Below are 15,052 nucleotides of genomic sequence, written 5' to 3' on the forward strand. Positions count from 1 at the left end.
TACCCATTTATTGTCTTTCTTACAAAATTGGGTACCATAATCTGCAGTTTTAGCAAATAAATAAATCAAAGAAATTATCATATCATCATTTCTCCATTAATGTCTAAGTAATTAATGTTAAGAGCTATGATTTTAAATATCCGAATATTGAAGAGTAATCTATAATACGCAGGGAAGGCGATTATAAGTTCTCATTTGCTGGAAGCCGACAAACTGGGCTTTTGTACTGAGTATATACGTGCACATCAGTGCCACAGTGCGTGTGTGGAGGCCGGGTATCAAACTCAGGTGTATCTCCTCACCTCCCACCTTGTTTGGGGCAAGGTCTCTATTGTTGTCGGCCTCAGCATACCCCAGGTCCCACGGGCCTCTGGGATTCTCCTTCCTCCACCTCCCATCTCACCTAAGAGCACTGGGATTACAGAAATGGGATACCATGCCTCGCTCTACATGGTAGAGCTCCGGGGATTTGAACTCGGGTCCTCACACTTGCCCAGCAAGTGCTTTGCCCACTGAGCCACCTCCCTCGTCTGACTCTGAAGAATGAGATTTAACTGAGTCTGGTGCCCCTCCAGGAGCCGCTGCCAAAAAGCCAGACGAGTGCACTTCCGTGGTCAAGCGCTCTAACGCTTTCTTCCCGAGATGGGACCAGTGCTTAAAGAAGCATCATTTCATCTGCCAGGCTGGTGAGTAACTGAACTGCATGGACTTTAGTTCCAAAAACTGATTCTGCATAAGGAATGCACGCGAGAGGATTTACTTTAAATAGTCTGTAATCACCGTAGGGCAGATATAAGAATTTCTATTTTTAGCTATCTTTTTTTAACTTGCTCGGTGTGCCTGTGGGAATTGGGGGGAATGGGGGGTTGGCACATGTGTCACAGGACACCTATGGAGGTAAGAAGTCAACTTGTGGGAGCCGGTTCTCTCCTACCATGTGGGTTCTGGCCATCAGGCTTAGTGGCAGGCGTCTTTTGCCTCCGGGTCATCCCTCCAGCCTGCAGTTTCTTGTCTGATGACACTGGACAGCCCAAGAAACTGCCCCTTGGAGTGAGTGATGTCTTCAACCCACAACACTAGCTACTAGATGAACTCCCATGGTCGACCTGGTTGAAGTGAAGGAGAAACTGAGTTCGTAGCTTCTGCTGTCCCGATGCTCCCTCCTTGTCTGATCAGCACTGGGCTGTAGAGGCAAAATGGGAAAAGAAATGAGACCGTGGCATAGGAAAACGAGAAGACCAGAGGCCATGAGCTCTAAGAAGTATGCTTCCCTGCATCTGGAAGATCAGGATGGTCAGTCCGTGTGTGTGTGTGTGTGTGTGTGTGTGTGTGTGTGTGTGTGTGTGTGTGTGTATGTTTGTCTGTCTGCGTCTCTGTGTGTATGTTTGTGTTTGTGTGTCTGTGTCTGTGTGTGTGTATGTGTGTATGTATGTGTGTCTGTGTCTCTGTGTGTATGTTTGTGTGTGTGTGTGTCTCTGTGTGTGTGTGTGTGTTGGCATGACTGTCATTTCTATATATGTGCACAAGAATACATGAATTCAGGTTCCCATAGAGGCCAGAGGCATTGGAGTCCCACTGAAGCTGGAGTTATAGGTAGATGTGAGCTCTTGACATGAGTGCTGGGACTCAATCTCAGGTCCTCTTTTAAGGTGTACACACCCACCAAGCTAACTCTCCACATACCTGCCATTTTTAACTACCCCTGGCAGTGGCATCTGCCTTTGTAAAGCATTTAGCCTTGGCCCAGTGGATTCTTTTTTTTTTTCCTTTTCCAGTTGGGTCCTTTATTTCCCTTTTGTCCATTAGGCCGTGAATCTGTATGGAGTGGGCCCCAGCAGCTCAGGCTCCTTCCCGTTAGTCCTCACAAAGTGCGCTTCTCTGTGTGGCACAGGCTGGCGCTTCAGCTGAACCCAGGTGCCCTTCCCTTTGGCTTCCTTTTTCTTCTGATCCTTCTCCTTCACCCACTTCAGGGAGCCGTCTCTGCTCTTCAAGAGATGTGCTCAGTCCGCACATTGATCCTCTTGGCCAGAATCTTGCCCTTAACTTGCTTGTTTTTTTTTTTTTCTTTTTCTTTTTTTTCGGAGTTGGGGACCGAACCCAGGGCCTTGCGCTTGCTAGGCAAGCGCTCTACCACTGAGCTAAATCCCCAACCCCAACTTGCTTGTTTGCAATGATGCCCATGGCACACTGGGTGACATTGTAGACTCTTCCGGTTTTGGTAACACTTAAGGGGCATTCCTTTCTGAACTGTGCCCATTCACTTGATGTCTACAACATCACCCTTCTTGTAGGTTCTCATGTGTGTGGCCAAAGGAACGACTCCATGTTTCCTAAAGGCCTAGAGAGCATAGACCGAGTGCCTCTCCTCCTTCCTTTGTGTTCGTCATTTTGGTGAGTTGCTGGAAGATGGCTGCCACAGCCGAAAGAATGGCCCAGTGGATTCATGAAGTCCTTGCAATATGGCAGACAATCTAGACAGACATTTCATCCTGCTTTATAGCTCTACCTGTCATGGAACTAACTCTTTAGAGTGGGCTGGTCTCAAACTCAGGAAGATCTTCCTGTCTCTACTCTAAGAGTGCTGGGATTAAAGGTGTGTGCCAACAAGCCCAGCCACTTCAGCATGTTTCTCAAACTTACCAATGCGTTCTTAGTAGCATAAGAACAGTAGCATAAGAAGTCGCTGTGGCTAACAAAAGCAGAATTTGTTGCACCATCGCTCTGTCCCAAATAGAAAGACTACTGTCTTAGTTAGGGTACCACTGCCGTGAAAAGACATCACGACCAAGGCAACTTTTACAAAGGACACCATTTAATTGGGGCTGGCTTATAGGTTCAGAGATTCAGTTCATTATCATCATTGTAGGAAGCATGGCAGCATCTAGGCAGATATGGTGCTGCAGAAACCAAGCATTTTACATTATGACACAAAAGTAACCAGGAGGAGACTAGCTTCCACAAGCAGCCAGGAGAATGCTACCTCTTCTGCACTGGGTGGAGCTTGAGCATTAGGAGCCCTCAAGGCCCACCTCCACAGTGACACACTTTCTTCAACAAGACCACACCTTTTCCAACAAGGCCACACTTCCTAATAGTGCCACTTTCCATGGGCCAAGCATATTCAAACCGCCATAACCACCTTCCTCAAAGAAGAGTAGTAAATGTGTCTCAGTGAAGTAAAGCCTGGCTTCAAGCCTCCAGTTCTCACTCTTCCCAGTGCCTTGGGATGTTCACTTCCATATTTATGTTGCAGCTGGCCACTGTTAATGAGGCCAGGGCAATAAGGCTGAAACTCTCCCAAGTCAGCAGCCATTGTTTCCTCAGCACAAACGGCCTCCCTAATGTTCCCCAGCTATATTACCATTGTGAGTCACCTGTGGTCACTGCAGAAGACTGTTTACCAGAGTCTGCTCCGTGTGACAAAAGCAGAGACAGGGTTTCTCTGTGTAGGCCTGGATGCCTCTGCCTCCCCAGTGCTGGGATTAAAGGCGTGCACCACCACTGCCCAGAAAAAAAAAAGCAACACTTAGTTAATGTAGCCTATGGATGATATGGACATGAGTTTTGAATGAGTGTTGAGTGTTTGGAAACTCAAGAATTCTTGGCTTTGGACTCTACGAATACAGTCCACCCAACCCTTGTGTCCAAGGGGGACCTTGGGTATCAAGTGCATCACTCCAAAGTCCAGCCACTGCTGAGGAGAGTCTAACAAGTGGTACCTTTTAGAGGTTCCTAGGCCACCAGGTCCCCTCCCTAGTAACTGTTATTTGGTGATATGCCTCGTCCTCTGTCTTCATGTGAGGCCACAACTGTTCTCTCCCCCTGACCCCTCACCAGACATCATGATTTTAGACCTTTCCAGCTCCAGAACTGAGAAGATTTAATTCCTGTTTTTTTCTTTCTCCTTTTACTTATTTTTCTCTTCTCTTCTTTTTTCCTTTTTTCCTGTGCTTTAGTACAATCCGGAGTCTTGTTCACACTAACCAAGCAGCACCCAACACCAAGCTGCACCCCCAACCCTAAACTTCTGCCCTTCATAAGTTACTGAGTCTGTGATACTCTATCAGCACAAATGAAACAAAAAAGACAGTAGAACACCTGAATCAAGAACTTTACAAAGTGATCCCCCAAGATAAGAATGAAGCCTTGAACTATGTAATAAATTTCTCAAAATAATTTTGCTCAAGATCAGGAAAGAATCAGAAGTGTGGTTCCAAAGGTAATGAAAGCTGCTGGCTTCTTGTCCTTGTTGTTTTGGTTGGCATGGTGACAGGCGGCTAGAGCAGAAACTGAGAACTCACATCTGGTGCACAAGCACAGGCAAAGAGAGAGAGCTAACTGTGTGGGCTTTGGAACTTCAACATCCCCAGTGAAACACTTTCTCCAGCAACACCATGCCTCCTAATCCTTTTAAACAAAATTCACATCCAACCCAACACACACACACACACACACACACCACACACACACACTCTCACACACACACTCACACACACCACACAGACACACACACACTCTCACACACACACACACACCACACACATACACACACACTCTCACACACACACACCACACACACACCACACACACCACACACATACACACACACTCTCACACACACACACACACCACACACACTCTCACACACACCACACAGACACACACACACTCTCACACACACACACACCACACACATACACACACTCTCACACACACACACCACACACAAACCACACACACACACACTCTCACACACACACCACACAGATACACACACACTCTCTCACACACACACACCACACACATATACACACTCTCACACACACACACCACACACAAACCACACACACACACCACACACACTCTCACACACACACACACACACACTCACACACACTCACACACACACTAAAATAAAGTGAAAGACAAGTTGTCATCTGCCCCAAAGAGGATATAAAACGCTCCTGGTGGTTGGAGGCTGAGTAAGGATGTCAAAAAGAGTCGTGCAAGAATGGTGGCACCTAGACCAGACACACTGCTGACTGCCAGGCAGTGCGGATACAGGCTGAGGAAGACTGTAGTCCTAATTTTAAGTTGAGGTGTAGCCAGTGTGGTTCTGTGACAGTGTCGTTCAGTTTGCATGTGTGACAGACCTGTGTGTATGTGTGTAGGGAATGAAGCATTCCAGACTGTCAGTTTTGGACTGAGTATGAATCAGCAGTGAAGTGCTGGGGGCCTGGACCACACAAAAGCCACGCCTGCTGTTTCTGGACCCTGAGTTCTACCACCAGATTTACAAAACCACATCGGAAGATGATTTGCGCAGCATGTCTTCTCACACAAGTAGTTTAACCCTCTGATGCTCACGTGTTGGCCTAATTAGACCCAATTTTAGATGCCCAGTAGTATACGGTAAGATATGGCTATGGGAGCTACTTCAGAATCTCCATGCTGTTATTTAAAGGAAATGATCGATAATCTTTGTGTTTTCCTGATGGTGTGTATGTATGTGTGTGTGTGATGACTATCTGTGAGCTTACAGCCAAAGCCATAACTAACAGATACACCTCTGTGTTGTCTCCACACAGTCGCAGTCCCCCCTCAAGGTGCCAACATTTGGAGAAACGAGCTTGATCCTTGGAAACCCATGAAAAAAAGAGGAGCTGAGTTAGAGAGACACATGATCCCAGGTAATGTGTCCCTTCTCTAAGTGTGTGGTCCAATCATCCCTGGAGGTTCCTGGAGCTGAGCTAAATCCAAATGAGTTATTGTATTGGGAGTCAAGGAAGCACCTATTTGTGTCTGAGTATCTGATCTCAATGCAAAAGGATGGAGACCTTCTCTATGTGGTGCTGTCTATTACACTTGGAGCTCTGTGTATGCTAGGCAAGTGCTCTTTAACAGAGCCACACAGACCAATCCTTTGTTTTGTTGTCGTCCCCCCCCCGTGTGTGTGTGTGTGTGTGTGTGTGTGTGTGTGTGTGTGTGTGTATGAACCATAAATCTCCTTCTACTGCTTTGCACCATATCTTTTGAGACAGAGGTCTCCCTCCAAGCTCATCACTTGGGCCAGCCTAACTGGCCAGTCAGCTCTGGTGATCTCCACGTTTCTCCCTCAGCACTGGGGTGACAGAGCAGCACGCCCTGAGTACCACCATGCCCAGCATTCACACAGGTCTCACGTCTGAACTCAGGTTCTCTCACAGCAAGTACTTTACCCACAGAGCCATCTCCCTGGCCCTCAATTTTATATACAAACTGCATTCCTCTTCTTTTTTGAGTCTCACTATACAATCTGAGTCTTCCTGCTTCAGCCCCTCAGATGCTGGGTAACAAGCACGCCCCCACCACATCCAGCTGTATTTATTTTCTTAGTACGACTTTGTCTTTTTATACATTTCACAGTGAAAAGCATTATTTTTTCTCACAAAATTTCTATTATAAAATAATTCTTTCCTAAAATAAAAATTCTTGCAAAATTCACTCTCTCTCTCTCTCTCTCTCTCTCTCTCTCTCTCTCTCATTTAAGGACAAATGCTAATTGGGAAAGATGCATTTGCTTGGAAACACTTTGGTCTATGTCTTAAGGTTTTATTGCTGTGAAGAGACACCATGACTAAGGCAACTCTTTTTTTTCTTTCTTTTCTTTTTTTCAGAGCTGGGGACCGAACCCAGGGCCTTGTGCTCGCTAGGCAAGTGCTCTACTGCTGAGCTAAATCCCAACCCCTAAGGCAACTCTTATAAAAGAAAACATTTCCTTGAAGCTGGCTTAGAGTTTCAGAGCTTCAGTCCATTATCAACATGCCATGAAGCATGTCAGAATGCAGGCAGACACAGTGCTGGAGGAGCAGAGAGTTCTGCATATTTATATGAAGGCAGCCAGGAGACTGTGTTCTAACACTGGACTTGGCTTGAGTATAGGAGACCTCAAAGTCCACCCCCACAGTGACACACTTCCTCCAACAAGGCCACACCCCCTAACTGTGCCACTCCCCATGGGCCAAGCATTCAAACATGTGGCATAGCCATTCAAATTACCACAGGCTATACCCATGCTGGATGATTAGAGAGGGCACCAGACAGAGGGTAAAACTGGGACAGGTTTACAGTGGATCTAGCAATTATTCTTGAGGTCAGAGATGAGAGAAAGACTCTTGCAAGGACAAGTGCACATAAACACACACACACACACACACACACACACACACACACACACACACACTACAAAATAAAAAGGACAGGTGAGATGGCTCAGGTGGTAAAGGTGCATGCTGTGCAGGCTTGGTAACTTGGGTTCCGTTTCTAGAACCCGTGAAAGCGTGAGTAAAAAGAGCCAGCCCTACAGAGGCATTGAACCTCCCACACTAGTAATAAACTAAAGAATTTAGAACTCCTTAATCCAGTTAACAGACCTCATTACCCTCACACCCAAGATTTTAAGAACTTTTCTTTTCTTTCTTTTTTTCAGAACTGAGGACCGAACCCAGGGACTTGAGCTTTCTAGGCAAGTGATCTACCACTGAGCTAAATACTCACCCCCTCCAAGATTTTATTAGTACAATCTGTGGGTTATTACTCAACTAACACTTTTTCCCCTGACAGTACTGGAGGTTGAATCTAGGGTCTCATGGATGCTGGGCAAATGTTCTACAACCGGGCTGAAAACCCAGCCCTCTAAAGCAGTGATTTTTTTTCATGACTTTTTAAAAACAACGCTTTTATCAATTCTTTGAGAATTTCATAAAGTGTATTTTTTTTTTTTTTGGTTCTTTTTTTCGGAGCTGGGGACCGAACCCAGGGCCTTGCGCTCGCTAGGCAAGCGCTCTTCCGCTGAGCTAAATCCCCAACCCCATAAAGTGTATTTTTGATCAGCTTCATTTTCCAAATTGTTTCAAGTTACTCACATGCGGCTTTGCTCTCTTATTTTTCTAGGCGATGGTCCCCCGTTATCCATGTGCCACCCACCCGCCCCTCCTGAGCTGGTAAGTACTGTGTCACAAGACACGTGGGAAGTATTCAGCTCTCTGCTGTCTGATGGGTCCTGCCAGGGTTTTATTGTCTCTTAGAGAGCTTTCTAGAAAGGAAAGCACATGGCAGAGCTGGGCTAGTGGGTAACCTGAAGAAGATCCTAGCCACCGGTCTCTGGGTCTCGTGCAGATGCCATGGCCACCTCCTTGCGGCTGTCTGTTTTCCCCTCTGATTCATTCAGAGAACTTGTAGCTGCCTTTAGAAACAGGGGCAATAAGGTAAGCTCTGGAAATCAGAGAGAAGGAGAAGGACCAGAGGGTCAGGAAGGCAACAATCAGTACAGCTGCCTTCCCTTCAGAGTCTGCATGGTGACCTGTTAGAACCCATCTAAATTGCTTGGTTTCTTTGATCCCATGTCAACTGGAGAAGTGTTTCTAGCAGTATAAAAAAGACAAAGATAGTGCTGGAGAGATGGCTCAGTGGTTAAGAGCACTGACTGCTCTTCCAGGGGTCCTGAGTTCAACTCCCAGCACCCACATGGTGTCTCACAGCCATCTGTAATGGGATCCGATGCCCTCTTCTGGTGTGTCTGAGGACAGCTACAGTGTACTCATACATTAAATGAATAAATAAATCTTAAAAAAAAAAAGACAAAGATGAAGTGAAATTCCCTTCTCAGCCTAGCACCCAGTAGGTGTTTAATAAGTTATTAAATGATGGGCAATAAATCCATTGCCCTCAGTGTGTGAAATCATGTTCTCTCAGAGGTGTTTGACAGCTGCATGCAGGCTGTGTCCTAAAGAACACGTGGGTCCCAAAGGGAAGAGAGAATACTGCGCCAATGCTACTGTGCTTTTTTAAATTAAGGTTCAACCTCTTCCTTTACATGTTTTTATCTTTCAGTCTGAGATACTGTGCTTCCCCATCGACCCAGTTTCTTCAGTACTTCCAAAAGCCACACACAAGATGACAATAACATCCCCAACCAGAAGCTCACAGGTGACATCAGTAGTAACTGCATCCAGCAGCCCACCACAGGTGACATCAGACACACCTGCATCCAGCAGCAGTCCACCACAGGTGACATCAGACACACCTGCATCCAGCAGCAGTCCACCACAGGTGACATCGGACACACCTTCATCCAGCAGCAGTCCACCACAGGTGACATCAGACACACCTGCATCCAGCAGTCTACCACAGGTGACATCAGACACACCTGCATCCAGCAGCCCACCACAGGTGACATCAGACACACCTGCATCCAGCAGCCCACCACAAGTGACATCAGACACACCTGCATCCAGCAGCCCACCACAGGTGACATCGGACACACCTGCATCCAGCAGCCCACCACAGGTGACATCGGACACATCTGCATCCAGCAGCCCACCACAGGTGACATCGGACACACCTGCATCCAGCAGCCCACCACAGGTGACATCGGACACACCTGCATCCAGCATCACACCACAGGTGACAACAGACACACCTGTATCCAGCAGCCCACCACAGGTGACATCAGACACACCTGCATCCAGCAGCCCACCACAGGTGACATCGGACACACCTGCATCCAGCAGCCCACTACAGGTGACATCAGACACAACTGCATCCAGCAGCCCACCACAGGTGACATCAGATACACCTGCATCCAGCAGTAGTCCACTACAGGTGACATCAGACACACCTGCATCCAGCATCACACCACAGGTGACATCGGACACACCTGTATCCAGCAGCCCACCACAGGTGACATCAGACACACCTGCATCCAGCAGCAGTCCACCACAGGTGACATCGGACACACCTGCATCCAGCAGCAGTCCACCACAGGTGACATCGGACACACCTTCATCCAGCAGCAGTCCACCACAGGTGACATCAGACACACCTGCATCCAGCAGTCTACCACAGGTGACATCAGATACACCTGCATCCAGCAGCCCACCACAGGTGACATCAGACACACCTGCATCCAGCAGCCCACCACAGGTGACATCAGACACACCTGCATCCAGCAGTAGTCCACTACAGGTGACATCAGACACACCAGTACCAAACAGCCCACCATGGCCAGTGATAACAGAGGTCACCAGGCTTGAATCCACAATACCTACAGGAAGATCTTTGGCAGACATCACTTTAAATGCAAAGGAAGACTCCCCCCCAGGAGTCATCTCCACCCATCCACAGATGTCATTTCAGAGTTCAACCAATCAGGCAAGTCTGGAAAAGAGAAGATAACTGGGTAGCTTCATGACACTGAAAAAGCACTTACAGGTCTGGGGATGTGGCTGAGTGGTAAAACACTGTCCTGGCATGTGCATGACCCCAGGTTCAATCATCAGTGTTGAAAAAATAGTCATGAAAAGAGCCCCTGTGTCTTTCTATCACGACATCCCCAGGGTTAGGATTTTAAAAATCCTCTTACCCTCTTACCTCCCAGGAGGACCGTACACTAAAAGCAAAATGAACTGAGCCCAAGACTATTTCTCCCAGTGGGTTGAGTGCCCACTGCAGTACTTGGTGGCCCATTTTGACTTAGGACTCACCTATTCACCGTTGGCCGGTGAAGGACCTCTGCTAGCCTGCTCCCACTGTGCCAGAGGTTCCAGAGAAAAGGTAAAGCCACGGAGACAAGTGACTGGCAAGAATCCCATTCCCCACTCCTACTGTTACAAATTCAAACCCTACTCATATGCAGCCCAGCTCTTTCCCATTAAAACATCCCATTTGCTCCGCTTCCGGTAGTGATGGAAGCTAGAGATTCACACTTGTCCCAGCACCGTCTTCCACCAGGGAAGGACCAGCCGCGAAAGCTTAATGGGATGGAATTTGGTTCGCTTCCTTAAATAAACAGAAGCTAGAAACGTAGAGTGAATATCCGGAAGGGAAGTGTTTATAGATAAATCGCTGGAGCCGTTAAGAGAATTTACCGGCATTGCCCAAGTCAAGGTAAGTGTGCAACAGTGAGATAACTAGACACAGGCACATGATATAGCACACACCTTTATCCCAGCACTCTGCAGACTGAGGCAGGAGGATTGTAAATTTAAGGCCAGCCTGAGCTACATAAATATTAAGATATACCACAATGTGGCCCAGGTTACACTCTGGTATGTGTCTGCGCAGCTGCCTATAGCTAGGATAGCATCCGGAAATTCCAGCTTCCAGTGGGTCATGGGGTGGCAGCTGCAGCCCCCCGCCCCCCGCATCTTCATCGTATTTGCACCTCAGTCAGTCAAAGCCACAATAAGGTCTAGGGTCTGTCTATGAGTGTCTATGAGTGACCTCTTCCAGGAAGTCAGGAATAGTCCATTGAACCACGTGACCCAGGGGGATGGTGTGCTGAGGAGGTGGTCTAGCTTGTGTTCCCTTTTGAACATGAACTCTTTCCCCCATTGTTGAGTCTTGAACTTGGAACCTTGTATTTCTAGGTAAGCTCTCTGTGAACTCATTCCTATAATCTTACCAGCAACCTCATCCTATTTGTTCCATAAAATTCTTATTCGTCTTCTCTCATGTACGAGGGAAGTGGAAATCAATTCCACCCACTAGCAGGGATTCTCCCTAAAACTCTTTTGGAACCTGTAGTTCATGAAACTTAGAATATTATCCTCGACCAGTGTTCATTAACATGGTATACCAAACTCCAAATACATGAAAATAATTCTGTACAAATAATTTTGATAAAATGTTATCTTTTAAGTTTTCATTACCTTCATGTGTTTGTGTTTCTGGGAGTATGGGTGTGCACATGCCACGTCACTCACGTGGGGGTCAGAGAACAGCCTGGAGGTTAGGAATCAGTTCTGGCCTTCCGTCCTGTGGATTCGCCTACAGAGCCATCTCTCCAGCCCGACAATCTTCTCTCCCCAGCAGGTCATAGAGGAGACAGCAGGGAAGCTGATCCTAGCAAATCCTGCTTCTCAAGCTCACAGTGAATTTCAGAAAGCTTGCAGCATCCTCCAGAGGCTGAGAGACTTCCTGCCAACATCTTCCACATCAGCTCAGGTAAGCAGAGAGGGGGAGGTGACACAGCAGCAGGTAGGGAAGAGACAATGGGGAGGTTGTGCCCCCTACAGAACTGGGCATCATGAAAGTTCCTGATGGAAACCGAGCTGAGTATTTTTAAGTCTGAAGCGAGTGAGTGTGCTGACAGACATTGGTATTCACAGAGTCACGGTTTGCAAAGCACAGCTTGTGGTAGATACAGTGGTCTTGGGACAGGCTTCGAAATCTGGATGCTTCTGACCTTTTGGTTTTCAGCATGCGTGCTTGATGGCATCACTTCCCCATAACCAATCGTTCTGCTTTGTATGTATAAAAAGGTGGTAGCGTAAAAAAACTCTATGTTCTCCTGTCTATTTTACACAATAAACATGTCTCTGGGGTTTTGCTGCTTTTGGTTGGTTGGTTTGGGTCTTTGTGTGTTGGCTGGGAGCATTGTTTGTTTTTACTTTTTCTATTTTGAGACAGGCTCTCATGTGTCCCAGGCTTGTCTCTAGGTTGTTATGTAGCCCAGGACAACCTTAAACTCTTGACCCTCCCACCTGCATCACCCAGTTCCAAGATAACAGACATGCACTAATGCACCCAGCACACCCATTCAGGCCCGGGGATTCATGCATGCTAAAAAGCACTTCCAAGACAGCCACATCTCGACTCCGTCTGGGTTTCTCAATTACACAAATAGTAAGTTCATAGGAAGCAAATCAAGGCAGAGAAAATACGATTGTGAGGAAACAGCCCCCACACTCACCCCTTTGCCCTTGCAGATCTTCGCAGTGGGGTGTGATTGTTGCCTCCACTGTCCATCACGGGCTGTGCAGAACCACATGCTCCTCCCTAAGCCACAAGCTCTTTAAAATGGGAATTTAAGGGGTTGGGGATTTAGCTCAGTGGTAGAGCGCTTGCCTAGGAAGCACAAGGCCCTGGGTTCGGTCCCCAGCTCCGAAAAAAAAGAACCAAAATAAATAAATAAATAAATAAATAAATAAATAAATAAATAAATAAATAAATAAATAAATAAATAAAATGGGAATTTAAAGTATGCAGACATCTTGATACCCCATCTTGATTTGGGGTTTTGTTTTGCTGCTTTGTTTTGGTTTTGGTTTTGGCTTTTTCAGTGTAGCCCTGGCTGTCCTAGAACTCACTTTGCAGACCTGGATGGCCTCAAACTCAGAGATCTGCCTGCCTCTGTCTGCCAAGTGCTAGGATTAAAGGTGCGCGCCACCACTGCCCAGAGACTTTGATCTCTTTTAATTTAACACATTGCCACAGGTATTTTTTCCACGACTGTCTGCATAGATTAACTGACCAGTGTTATCCAGATATTTTGTTCATTCGTGGAAACAGCCTACCTCGGTTCATCCTTGTAAAAACATTGAGTACTTACTCAAATAATTCTGAACATACGCAGCACCATGTGGAAGTGATGATGCACTTTTATGGGCAAATTAGTCTCCTAAAAGATACTGCTTTCATTTCCACACTATGGCCCCACACTCTCTGGTGTTTGGGGTTTTTTTTGTTTTGTTTTGTTTTGTTTTTTCTTTTTTTCTGAGCTGGGGACCGAACCCAGGGCCTTGCGCTTGCTAGGCAAGCGCTCTACCACTGAGCTAAATCCCCAACCCCTTGTTTTTTTCTTATTATTGTTGTTTTTGTTTTGTTTTGCTTTTGTTTTTTGAAGTTTTTGTTTGTTTTGCCAATTTTAAAAGCAAGAAAAGGGACAAGAAGGTGTAAGACTCTCAGAGAGAATCTTTCCTCAGGAGGGAGATCTTCAAGCCCCAATGACCAGACCGAGTCCACAGGCTGTAATCTGTAAGAGGATTTTTATTGATCAGGATACACAGGTATCTGTGGGCGTCCCAGTCAATTTGGAAGACTGGCGCGCCTAGCAGAACCAGGGACGGGTTTTTATAGGGCATTGGGGAGTAGAAGCAGGCTTACAGAAGCAGATGTATGGTTACAGGGATGTGATTGGTGGAGTAAATGAGGCATATGTGTATGTTACCTATTTTGGCTATAATCGTAACAGTGAGTTAGCAAAAAGTACATGGTGGTCAGGGCTTCCGGGGGGTCAGGGACTTTTTTTTTTTTTTTTGTCAGGTGGCCCATGGAGCAGTGCCCATAATTTAGTCTGGTTTCTGCATTTTGTTTTCTTTTCTGGTCTGTTTCGTCTAAATGATGGGTCAGCTTGTCCCACATATCTGAAAACTTATTTTTTATTTTTATAGTTGAGGGCCTTGGGCTTGTACAATTCCCTTTTTGGGAGGGGGTCTTTTATTCCCCCATTTTCTTTTTGTCCTTGAATGGAATCTTCCACTCAACTTGGTTAAGGTACCTCTGTTTTTTGTTGTTTCACCATCTGATACTGTTGTCTCAGCACAAAAGTTTGAATGACTGAAAGACTATATCTCTTATTATTCTTGTCTGATCTGTATAGAAACAACATTTTTCTTTTAGTGTAGCACACAGACTCCTTCTTTAAGGAATATCAGGTCCAATCTTTTTCTATTTTGAAGGACTACCTCTGAGAGGGAGGTTAGGTGTTCTTGGAGGTCAGCTAAAAAGTCTTTTTTATTTTTTTTATATCTGAGTCAATGGCAGTTTTGAATTTTTCTATAAGCCTTGTATTGTAGGGCAACAGCAGATGTCCTTGTGCTGCCCTTGTAGCACCTAGATAGCCTTAAATAATTTTTAACTCTCTTTTGTGTCTTATTAAGTCTTTAGCATCAGGATTCTAATCTGGACACTATCTGAACCTATACACCAAGGTCTTTTAGAACTTTTAAACTTATATAGATTGTGATCCCTGAGGCACAGTCCCAAGAAGTGTTAGGAGTACTAACATATGTAATATTATATCATTTGTAATAAAAATCAAGCCTATCTTTACACCTATTTTGAGGGAACCCAGGGCAAACAGGCAAACATGAAATTCTTGTTTCTAAAACACACTCCTCAAGTGAGCATTATAGCAACCTCCCAATCACTTAAGTCTAGGGAGCTTTTTGAAGATCTGAGTGTCCCTCTAGGTCCCAGCTCTCAGCCCCAACAGCTAGTACGCTGCTGG

General features: G+C 46.1%; 1 protein-coding gene across 2 annotated transcripts in view; it reads left to right on the top strand.

Annotated features, from left to right (window-relative positions):
• Pkd1l3 (polycystin 1 like 3, transient receptor potential channel interacting) overlaps positions 1–15,052 on the top strand; it is a 65,068-nt gene that overhangs the window by 2,015 nt on the left and 48,001 nt on the right. For both annotated transcript variants that reach the window (XM_039098288.2, XM_039098289.2), the window contains exons 2-6: positions 576–686; positions 5,589–5,690; positions 7,933–7,982; positions 8,872–10,191; positions 11,854–11,985. In XM_039098288.2, coding sequence (XP_038954216.1) covers positions 576–686; positions 5,589–5,690; positions 7,933–7,982; positions 8,872–10,191; positions 11,854–11,985 — 1,715 coding nt within the window. The remainder of the gene's footprint in view (positions 1–575; positions 687–5,588; positions 5,691–7,932; positions 7,983–8,871; positions 10,192–11,853; positions 11,986–15,052) is intronic.

Source organism: Rattus norvegicus, chromosome 19 (genome assembly GCF_036323735.1).
Source record: "Rattus norvegicus strain BN/NHsdMcwi chromosome 19, GRCr8, whole genome shotgun sequence".
Taxonomy (NCBI): Eukaryota; Metazoa; Chordata; class Mammalia; order Rodentia; family Muridae; genus Rattus; species Rattus norvegicus.